Source organism: Erpetoichthys calabaricus, chromosome 10 (assembly GCF_900747795.2).
Source record: "Erpetoichthys calabaricus chromosome 10, fErpCal1.3, whole genome shotgun sequence".
NCBI classification, from domain to species: domain Eukaryota; kingdom Metazoa; phylum Chordata; class Cladistia; order Polypteriformes; family Polypteridae; genus Erpetoichthys; species Erpetoichthys calabaricus.
The window spans coordinates 147,711,808-147,723,470 of NC_041403.2; the positions used below are offsets into that span (position 1 = coordinate 147,711,808).

Here is an 11,663-nt window from a genome sequence, read left to right on the forward strand (position 1 = left end):
TGTCATGTATACACAGAAAAATTAAAATCTTTCTTGCATGTCTCCTACTGACTACAGTTCCAACAACCATCAAAATAAGACAACAGGTATTTCATATATATTGTGTACAACAATGTGTGCAGTACTGTATATATAAAAAAACAATCATGCAATTTTCAATGGTAGTGGCTGTTGATTAATCTTATGATATGTTAACTATAATCTCCATCTGAATCTACTGGTGTGAATGCTAATGGTCCCGTGCCATTTGCCAGAATGGCGGAGCCAATGGAAATGACCATGCAGGATGGCTGAGGTCCTTAATACTGTTTGCCTTTGTAAGGTGACACATGTTGCACATTTTGTAAACAGAAGGAGGCTATGGGTCAGTAATATTCTGTGCATCAATCTTGAATTGAGCAGAATGTTGTTCAACCATTGAGTGTGTACTTTTGGAAATTGGTGAGCATCAGTAAAGACATCCAGGATTTAATCAAATGTCAAAAAAAGTATTGTTTGGTAGTAAAATTTGGAGGCTCTAAAATGAAAGAGCAGAAAGGAAAACCATCAACCCTTTGACATGCATTGGATAACACAGGTACTCTTGTGTATACCTTAATCAAAAATTGTGAAGAGAGTTTGAAACCAAACCAGTTAATTTAATGTCTAACCTGGCAGAGAGAGAGAGAGATTGAGATTGAATGCTTATTGCCCCAAGTGTCAAGCCTTTCATCATTCTGTGTTGTATGCCTTGGTTGTTCACTTTGTTCATTGTTAATTACAACTAAAGGAGAGGAATAAACACCACAGACAAAATAGAATTAATAGGAAAAAGACAAACGAGTTAAAAATGTGTGAGTGTAAACATCACACTACTCCCTTTGGCTAAATGCAGAATTAGAAAGAAATGAAATTCCAACAAATTTAACACTTGGAATTACCAGAGCCAATGAAAAAACTCATAATTCCGGCCCACCTTAAATCCCTTTTCACCTCTCCATCAGCGTCTTTTTGTCTTCTAAATATGTTGATCAGCAGCAAGCAGCCTGCTATACAATCCCCCGCCCGCACTGGAATGGGCAAGAAGTTCTCCCAGAAAAGTGAAAGTGTTTATTTGATATTTGGCCATCAGCCTTCACACATTATACAGTTAACACTAGAATTACCAGAGTCTATGAAAAAACTCGTAGATCCGGCCCACCTTAAAACCGTTCTCACCTCTCTTTTGTCTTCTAAATGTGCCGATTAAGATGAGCCAGCAAGCAGCCGGCTATTCCATCCCCCACAGTCGCACAACGTTCACTAAGTTTTCCCAGCTCATGCCTTGTTTGATTATCTGGAAGTGAAATAATATATCGTTATTTGGAACACACACATTTCATGTGTGTTCCGTTTCTACAGTAGAGCTTCTGGGTTCGATGCTGGCAGCTTCTCAAGTTTGCCGTTTTGAGTAGAGAGCTGCTATTATTGTTAATATTATATAATAAAAACATACATTTGGTTTACGTCTGTACCAACCGCTGTAAATTTATAGTGCTTGTCAAAATTAGCGTTCACGCTCGCCCCGATCTGACACTGCTGTTTTCAAATAAAGACGCGCTATAACAGAGGTGAACTCAGATCGGAGAAAACAGAAGCCATCCCCGCAAGAAACGTCCCCTCACATAAAAAAACAACACAGTTGCACCAGGCATAAAGGCGAAAGTACGGCGTCATCCTGCCAGTCACCTGTCCTTCAAAGAAACAGCACGGCTTACAGAGCTTGCCGATGCTACACCGTCCAGATCTAAACACTAGCGTGGTGTATGTGCCCAAAAAAGTCTAACTGCATTCTCGTACCATTGCTCGCATACTAAAGTGTCAGCAGGTATTTTCGTGGCATTACACGTGTAATTTGTGAGCATGCCCGTGACGATCAAACAGGGGAAGCTGTGCAGTATACTTTTGACTTTATGCTGTAGGAAGATAAGTAAAAGTAAAACTAAAAAAAAAGACGCTAACTTTGACAAGTACTATACATATACAGCGGCTGTTACAGTCGCAAATCAAATGTATGCTTTTATTGTATAATATTAACAATAAGAACAGCTTACTACTCGAAAGTTTATTTTGGAAGACGTTAAGACTCGAACCCCTTATGAGTTGGAGTCGGCAGCTCTAATCAGTATACTACCCAAGAAGGCAGGACAGCAAGCAGCACTAACCTGGTTTCTTTTTCTTCGGTTATAGCCTTAGAAAAAAGTGCATTTGTTCTGTTATATTTTTATCTTTTGTGAAAGTGTATAAAGATATTTGGAATTCAGGCTTCACACATTATACACTTCATGCCTACATTTTGTCAATTATTACTAAAACATGAAAAACGTTTCTGTTTTAACGATGTGTTTACTGTGCATAGATCGTTGTAGACACGGAACACACATGAAATGCAAGTGTTCCAAATAACGATATAGTATTTATAAAAGGTATCATTTTGCATGACTTCTCACTCTATACAGCTCTAATCAACTGACAAGTAGGTAAGCAGACTTGAGCTGAGAAAACTATGTACCGGTGGGGGGATGTGATAGCAGACTGTTTGCTGCTTATCAACACATTTAAAGGACAAAAGATGCTGACGGAGAAGTGCGAAGCGTTTTAAGGTGGGACGGATCTACGAGTTTTTCGTAGGCTCCGGTAATTCTAGTGTTGATGTCTACATTTTGTTATTTATTACTAAAACTTGAGAAACGTTTCTGTTTTAATGATGTGTTTACATAGATTGTTGTAGACAGAAAACACACATCAAATTATTTCCCCTTACTATTCTGGGTAGCTCACTCCCAAGTAATCAATCAAGGCAGGAACTGGGAGAACTTCTTGCCCGTTCTGAGTTGGGGGCGGGGGGGGGGGGGGGGGGGGGGGGTGGTTGGTATAGCAGGCTGCTTGCAGCTTGGGCTTATTGACACATTTAGAAGACAAAAGAGGCTGATGGAGAGGTGCGAAGGGATTTAAGGTGGTCCGAAGTTACGAATTTTTTCGTGGGCTCTGCTAATTCTTATGTTAAACAATGAGATCAATCATAGTAAAATGAGTGGCTTATTGTGAAACTAATTAGAACAAAAGTCTGTAGTTACAGAATAATGATTGCAAACTGCCATTCTAGGAGTTTATTTAATAATTAATTCATTCATTAATTTGTACAAGAAATTGTCCTTTTTGTGATTTCATCCTATAAATTAATAATACTGTAATTTTAAGAATCTTGTTATTGGCCCATTAGACAGTAAGTTAAGGTGAAATGTGGTTTACGCAATGGTAAGTTATTAGTAAGTTATTAGTAAGACATTTTATTTTATATTAATTCTTTCATAAAGCTGTTCACAGGTTTGAAGCATTATTTGGCTTTTGGCTAGAGTTGCTCTTTCTTGCTGGGTATATAGTGTATTGTTTTTTCTTTCAGGGAAATAGGCAATTTGACATTGGTTTGTGAGTGCCTGTGTCTTATAATGATCAGGGGCCTCATGTATAAACGGTGCGTACGCACAGAAATGTTGCGTACGAACGTTTCCACGCTCATATCGCGATGTATAAAACCTAAACTTGGCGTAAAGCCACGCACATTTCCACGGTAACTCATACCATGGCGTACGCAATTTATCCGCCTGGTTTTGCAGACTGGCGGCACCCAGCGTCAAAGCAGTGCTACTGTTCCTGTGTGGCCACCCTTTCTTTCTTAGATCCACATTCCTGGCGCGGCTTTATAAATACACTGAAATTAACTGCATATTGTTTATTAGTGTAATAGCGTTGTAACTCTCACTGCATCATCTTCTTCTTTCAGCTGCTCCCGTTAAGGGTTGTAACAGCAGATCATCTTTTTCCATATTACTCTCACTGCACCACTCGGAGTATTTATATCACTGTATCTGAGTGGGAAATTACAGCAGCAGCTGATCGGAAAGAGAATTATCAGTACACAGCATGAAGCAGACGCTGCCTGAGCCACAGCAAAACGCTTTAGAGACTTCCCTGTAAGGACTACGCGGTTTAGAAACAGTTTCATCCCAAGAACTATAAACGCACTAAATCAGTCCATCAAGTGCTCCTTGTTGAACTGTTTGTACTTATAAGTACAATCACCTCACTGTCAACTTGGGATACAGTTATAATATTGCACAACCTGCGCCACTTTATAAAGCGCGTATTTACATATGATGACTGTATTCATTTTTAAGATGAAATGCAGCAAAATATGTTGATTATATTCTACAGATAAAACTTTTACTTCATTTAAATAATCTGTATTGTTAATAATTAAACATGTGAGGACACGGTACCGCAGCGCTACCTAGTTCAGTAATTGTTCCTGCATTGCATTGTATTCTTGCTGGTGCTGACGCGACACTGGAACGATAGACGGATATAATAATTAAACACATACTACGAAGATATTTCAATGTTTCTTAAAAGTTTTGAAGAATCGCGTTCTAAGCTTACAGATGGCTTCACGTCTATTACATAGCTGATTGTGTGGCGCTTGGGTTTTTGGAGAAAGAAAAGTAAGGACAGGAATTGGAGGTTAGTACGTTTGAAAGAGGCAGTGTGATAAATTATTTCATTGAAGGTCGCGCATGGCGCAGCAAGCCTCTTGCGTGAGACATGAACAAGCACTGCGCCACCGTGTTCCCATGTTTAATAACATGCTTTCATTCCTATCATCATGAAAAAGATATCACGTATACATCTCAGTATTTTAATTATTCAGAGAGCTGTAATTTCACGAATGTAATGGATTATGTGTCCTGTCGGAGAAAGAGAAAGCCCGTTTAAAAAGCAGGTAGTGATTCACACACACAGAGCACATAGAAGATCAAATACAGAACAAAGCATTTAACATGCCAGTTTAGTTACAATGGGATTTGAGAAACTAGTAAATTAAACGATTTTAAGATGAAGTTTATGATGTTCTACTTTAATGGCAAAATAAACTACGTGATTAAAGTGGAAATTTCGAGATTAAAGTTGACATTTCGTGCTTTTTTTCCCCACTGTGTGCCTTTTTTTTTTGTCTGTACCCAATAAGCTTTCATATGACACTCAGACGGTGGGCTACGACTCGCCTTTTCACGGTGACTTTGATATGTGATTTCTTTTTTATTTCGGGCACTGTGCGACTTTGTGAACTTGAGCCTTCGAGTTTCTCCGACACTCTGTCACTCGATCAACTTCCTTTTGTTGATTATACCACTGTTTAAACCAACAAATAGTACGTTTTTCCTTTGCCTCCACTTGGTATTCGCTGAAATTCTTATATTTTCTCCTGTGCTTTTCCCATTGTCTTTTCTCAGAAGGCTATTTATATCGATTTGCATATTCAAAGAGGCATAATTCTGGGAGGAGTTGGGGCGGGACAGAAGGCGCGTGCACGTGTGTTATTTTTCACGCTGATCGGGATTTATGTAGTGGAAGAACGTGAAAGTTTGCATACGTACAGATTCCTGCATCTGGATTTTTCTGTGGGTACGCACATTCCCGCTTTTGTGCTTACGCCATGTTAGAGTGTGAGTTCTACGCACGCCGTTATACATGAGGCACCAGGTGTTTTATTAAAATGTTGCTGCTGTTGCAGCTGATTAAGGATCCCTTGTGAACCTAAAAAAGACACTTTATGGTTAAAGTATGGTTTTTCATTATGTATACAGTCTCGATGAATACATATATTATTACGCTTAATGTATTTGGCTTGTTTAGGTACTCACAAATTAAGCAACTTTTTCAGGGTTACAATTTAGTAGTTTGTATTGAGATACAAATCTTGTAGATTCTAGTTTTTAGAGCTTATCTGATAGAACACAATACCATCCAGTGAGAAAGTTTACTACAGTCTTCTGTGTGCAGATATTCTATTGCAAGATGTTACTGGAGTAGAATCATAATTTTTTAAATAGTTATCTTCTTTGTTAAGAAAATTTTAGTAATTATCATAATTGTTTTTTAACACTTTTCTGTTACAGCATTAGAGCAACAATGTGATGAGCATCGTAAAAGAGCCAAAGAACTGAAGCACAAATCTCAACATCTAAATAACGTGTTGATGAACCTTGCACCAGTATCTACTCCTTCTGCTCCGAAACGACCAAGATTGACACGTGCAACATCAGGACCTGCATCTGTGGCGACTCATGTTTCCACTCAGCCAGCTCAAATTACTTTAACATCAGGGCTGCCAGTGACTCAACTAGCAAACCTTCCATTAAGTAAAGTGGTATCTGCCATTCAGGCCTCAGGATCCAGCACTGCCTCGCAGCATGCTGCAACCTTCACTGCCACCAATTCTACTCTGGGAGGCTATACAGTGCTGGCTTCGCCAGGCACAGACATTCAGCCAGACGCATCTAATTTGACTGTCCTCAGTACAGCAGCCATCCAAGATGGCAGTACCATTGTGAAGGTAGTGAGCCCTTTTCAATTATTGGCATTACCAGCCTTGGGAGCAACGCTGCAAAACATGGCCACTGCAGGAAGCACTATACTAGCACTGCCAGCAAACAGCATAGACACATCAGTCACAGAAACTGAAGAGTCTACTGTAATTGAAATTAAAGATGAACATGAAGGGAAGTAGCAAGTCTTTCAAGAATATTAAGACTTTGTTCTTCTTAGGAACACCAGTTAAAATCCGGTCCATAAACAGACTTAACTATGTAATATAAAAAAATATAATTTTTTTTTGTTACTGCAAAATACCAAAAGTGTCTCAAGATGGAAGAATGCTTTTTCAATAAATAATACAAAAATGGAAAATAAATAATATCACAAATTGTAAAATTTGAAGGACTAAAGATCTTTCAGGTTCCTAATAAAATACCAGTCAAATATTCACATTACCAGAATTGCTTGCTGATGAAACCTGAAACGGGGATATTTTTTAGTTTACTGATCCTTCCCAAGTGAGTAAAACATGTAAACAAAAATATTTGAAGATCTTTGCATTTAATATTTGAAATTCAGATTTCCATGAGACACCATTTTGTAATAGCTTTCTCAGTGGGTTCTTTTGTATCATGAAACTGAAGTGTTCTGTACTTTACATAGCTAAGAAACTGACTTTTAGCGTTAAAGAAAGTGACACTTTCTGTTAAGAGTGTAATCATTCACCTCAATCAATTTATTTGACTATTTCAACAGTCTAAAAAACATGTCATTGCTAATTTAGAAAGTGCACAGTACTTCAGTTCCATTCATTGTTCAACCTTGTGGTAAAATGAAGAATAAAATGACATTTCTCAAAGTCTGAAATTTCAGATTTAGACTAACATTAAAAAAATTTGACAAGTTTTAAATGGAAAACGTCTGGCAAGATTATGGGTAGTAATGAAGTTTTTTCATCATTCCATAAACCACCAAGTAAATCAAAACAAATGTACAAAATATAAAGTATTGTTTAATGGTGTAAAACAAAAATTGTATTTTTTCATTTTTAGAAAAAGTATTGTTAGCTACAAATTGTGACTTTTGTAAATAACAAAAAAGACATTATCAAAGTAATATAAACTATTTTTTGATAAGAAAACCATTACAGATTAAATATTGTTCAAAAAGATTCTTGCAGTAAACTGCTAAATCCATAGTTCCACCAAAACTTTATTGAACTTGATTAGTCAATTTTGAATTTGGGTCACATAGGGAGTTGGAGTCTGTAATACATAGGTAGTACTTGACACCAATGGTATTAGGACCAACAGTTTTACAGACATCTTCTCAGAAGATATATGTAAGCATGTAGCAGAATCAATTCCAATTTTTAATTGCACATTGTGACTTAGTTTGTTACCATCATGCAACCGTCTTGTTAATTTAAGTGGATTCAGAAGGGGGGGGGGGGGGGTCGGTGGTTACACAAAATATGCTAGAATCTATCCACTTTCTGAATCAACAAATCCAGTACAGGGTCAAAACCTATACTTGTTACATATTTAGAGATGTTGGATGTATCCTTAGAAAAGCAGTTGACATCTTATGAAAACACAGAGTAGATTCAGTCCAACAGTATACCCAATCTGAATTCAGTAATGCACACTAAGTTTATGATCATTTACTCATTTCACTTGCTTAATAGATGCATAACCCAGTTCACCTCCAGAATAAGTAATTTATTTTCCCAGAACCATTTAAACAATTTATATTTTTTTCTTGTATGGTTACAATGTTTTATCTTAAATCTTTGGAAAATCCACAATAGATGACATATAGGGAATTTTTCAGAGTTTCAAATATGAAATGCCTTAAAGGACAATCTTTGGAGCAGTATTTAGCACTGATACCTCATGGCTCCAGATCCCCGAGTTTAAAGTTGTCTATTGAGGTGTATGTTTTCTGTGTGTCTGCATTCATTTTCCACCTACATGCCAAGATGTGCAGACATGGTTAGTTGGTAACTCTAAATTGTCCCAATATGGCTAAAATGTTGTGCATGTTTCGTTCCTCTGATTTACTTCTGCTATATCCAGCGCTGGCTCCTGTCTTATACCTAATGCTGCCAATGTAGTCCTTAAAATTGAGTTGGAAAGGTTTAGTACATGAATAAGCTAGAGTGGTATGTATCATATTCATTTGGATTGTGTGATGTTTAGCTTTCCAGGGAAAAAAAAAACTACATGTGACTCTAAATTGGAAAAAGCATATTTAAAAACATGATGGATACTAGGCTGAACATAATTCACCTTTTATTTTATATCTCCTGATGGGAATAATGTGAATATGATATGTAAATGTATGTGGCACTGATATTAATTTTTCATAGGTTAACTTCTCCATTGCACTTTAGCTTCTAGACAAAGCATTGCACTGGTGAATTAAAAATTAACAATATTTTATCACCTCATTCAGATTATATTTGTAAAATAATTATATGAAGTATTTTGTTTTTTACACCCATTTATCCAACAACAAGATTAAAATTACATTAGAAATACTCATTGTTAGTTTTCAGTACTTTCCCATGTTATCTATGGTACTTAATGTATGGTTTCCTTTTTCATATACTGGTAAATATCCTTTTGTAAAGGTAAATTAAACAAGACATTCTTTTAAATTATTAGAAGAATCTTACAGTTTGATTTTTAAGTACAAGAACAATGATACCATGACTCTTGGTTGTCTGTAAGCAATAATATTCATTGGCTGTAAATGGATGGCACTACTTATTAGAGTTTCATCAAAAATATCTTTGTTTTTTTTGCTCAAGGCAAAGTTCATTTGTCTGAATCCATCATCAATTGCCTAAAGATAGAAGAGATTATTAACTACATTGGTAACATCTCTAATATACAGTACTGTATACAAGTTTAGCTTGGGTTCTATTGTTCAAGTATGCAAGCAGTTGTTCCCCTTACTTTTGTCTTTTGCAAAGTATAAAATGACTATTTGCAAAGCACAGTGGTGTGGTGTGCTTCTGAACATACAATGAGGTACATAATACGTGTAATTTATTCATCATGCATAGACAAGGTTTAACATTTGATTCTAATCAGATTAAACCACCAGTTATTTACTGTATGTGAAATGTATTGTCTCTTTTTGGTTAAATACTGTACATATTCCTATCTAAAAAGCATTTTATATGTTTTCACAAGGCAAATAATGTAAAACAACAACTGAATTCATAATAAAGTGTGAAATGTTTGTATTATCTGAAAATGTCACTTATTTTCAGTAAAAAATAGCAATAATATATAACCAAACCTTTTACTATAATGTTCTTGGAAACGGACAGCAGATTGCTGATTACAGTGAAATAAGGTATGCAAACTTTTCAGTTTACTTAATTTTACTTATTTTTTTAATAATAATGACCGTTACAGTTGATTGTTTCACTGATTTCTTGTCTCATTTTGTTTTTTCTTCTCTCTCCAGTAATAGCAGAGGGTATCACTGCTACTTTGTTCAAGCATCCTTCCTGATCTTGAAATGGAGCATAAGAGTGAATTGGACATCCGCATCATCAAGTATTGAACTTGGCTTCAAACATTTTTGTATTCCACCAAAACCCAAGTTGATAGCCTTCATGGTTGCATCTTGTACAGTTTTTAGGGAAGGCCAGCCAGATGTTCTTAATCACGTAGACTTGGACTGACTTGCCTTTTAGTAAAGACCCCAGAATTTTATTGTCTCAGGAATCTGTCCATAGAAAACCACTGATCCATCCTATCATTCTTATCTTTTTTCTTTCCAGCTTTGCTTCGTGTTCTGTTTTCAACGGCCATGTCTCATTCCCATAGAGCATTCTACTCTTTGCATAGCTTTCTTAAACTTTACCCTTTAATGCCAGGAGTTCTGATGGCATGATTCCTTTACAAGTCAGAATGGGGTCAGCTTCCACAATTTCTTCCATGAACCTCTCACCCTGGCTGACCATGCTGTGATTGCACCTCTGTCTGCATCTCAACGAAGTAACAGAACTTCCCTACTTTCTCTAAAACAACTCAATTGCTGATTAAATCTGCATACCTTTCACAAATCTTCTACAAACAAAAAAATCACGCTACCTTCATGCTACCAGTAACATGACTACATTTTGTTATGCGCCCACTTCCGAAAAAACATGCAGTGGATCGAGTTTCTCCCAACATCTTTTTTGACATGGCTATGCACCGGTCTCTTCCATGCCTTTTGCCTTTTCGTTACCAGCCACCACTATGAGACGTTATGCTTCAGGCCATCTCCCTCTCTCTCTGCCATTTTTCCTTCCCTGAAGAAAGAAGATCACTTTTTTCAGAAGCTACATTAAAAGACCATACAAGAGCAAAGACCAAGATACTTGGGAGTCTAAGTAAGTTGAAGTGATTATTACTCGAGTCATATTATTAGTTTGGCAACTTTCATGTGAACTCTGCTTATTATTTTGGACATATTATCTGTATTACTTAAATAAATGTGTATCTTTCTCACTTGCCTGTTCTGATGGTCTGTCTTGTTGCCTGAGGTCATAGATATAACAGATACACTTACACATGAGGGCTATAGTAGGAGTTTTTGGGTCATTTTGTTAAGGTCTACATAATAAAGATTATAAAGGGAAAAATAGGGTCTCCATAGGACCCTAACATGACAAGAGACAACTGCACTATCCCTGTCACTAACATGAAAGGCAATAAACAGAAAATGGACCCCTGGTTTAACCCCATCCTCAGATTCAACTGACCCCATCTGTTGTCTGTTTATGCTTTTTTTTCATACAATGACATCTCTGTAGACCCGTTCCTCCAGACTTAACTTGCTCAATGTCCGCATCACGATGACTTGTGCCATGCTGTGTAAAGGAAAACCCTTGATTCCTGGCTCAGCGCTGTCTTTGTTCTTCAGGGTCCAGCAGCATGCACATACAAGATTGTATTTATCAAAGTTGCCATAGGAGCGTAACACAAGAGAGAAATCCTATTCTCTTCTCATTGTTATGCTAAAGTTTTTTGGTTTTTTTTAACGTATTTTAGGATTATTATAACTACACAGGCTGCATTTACATATAACTAATAACATACACATCTTAGAGGAATACATGGTAAAGTAAGATAATCTAAACCTTTGGTTATTTGAGAGGTTCATGACACTGCAGAGACTGCAGCCCAGGGGCTGCATTTCAAAAACATGCCAGCTTTCTTGAATGCAGATAAGCAAATACTAGTCTAAAGCACCTTTGTTAT

The 11,663-nt window shown here is 36.8% G+C and overlaps 1 protein-coding gene across 3 annotated transcripts in view; it reads left to right on the forward strand.

The window, feature by feature from the left end:
- The window catches only part of gmeb2 (glucocorticoid modulatory element binding protein 2), a 49,706-nt gene extending 40,061 nt beyond the window's left edge, over positions 1 to 9,645 (forward strand). For all 3 annotated transcript variants that reach the window (XM_028812070.2, XM_028812067.2, XM_028812069.2), the window contains one exon: positions 5,976 to 9,645. In XM_028812070.2, the coding sequence (XP_028667903.1) occupies positions 5,976 to 6,586 (611 nt within the window). In that variant the 3' untranslated portion in view covers positions 6,587 to 9,645. The remainder of the gene's footprint in view (positions 1 to 5,975) is intronic.
- The last annotated feature ends 2,018 nt before the right edge of the window (positions 9,646 to 11,663 follow it).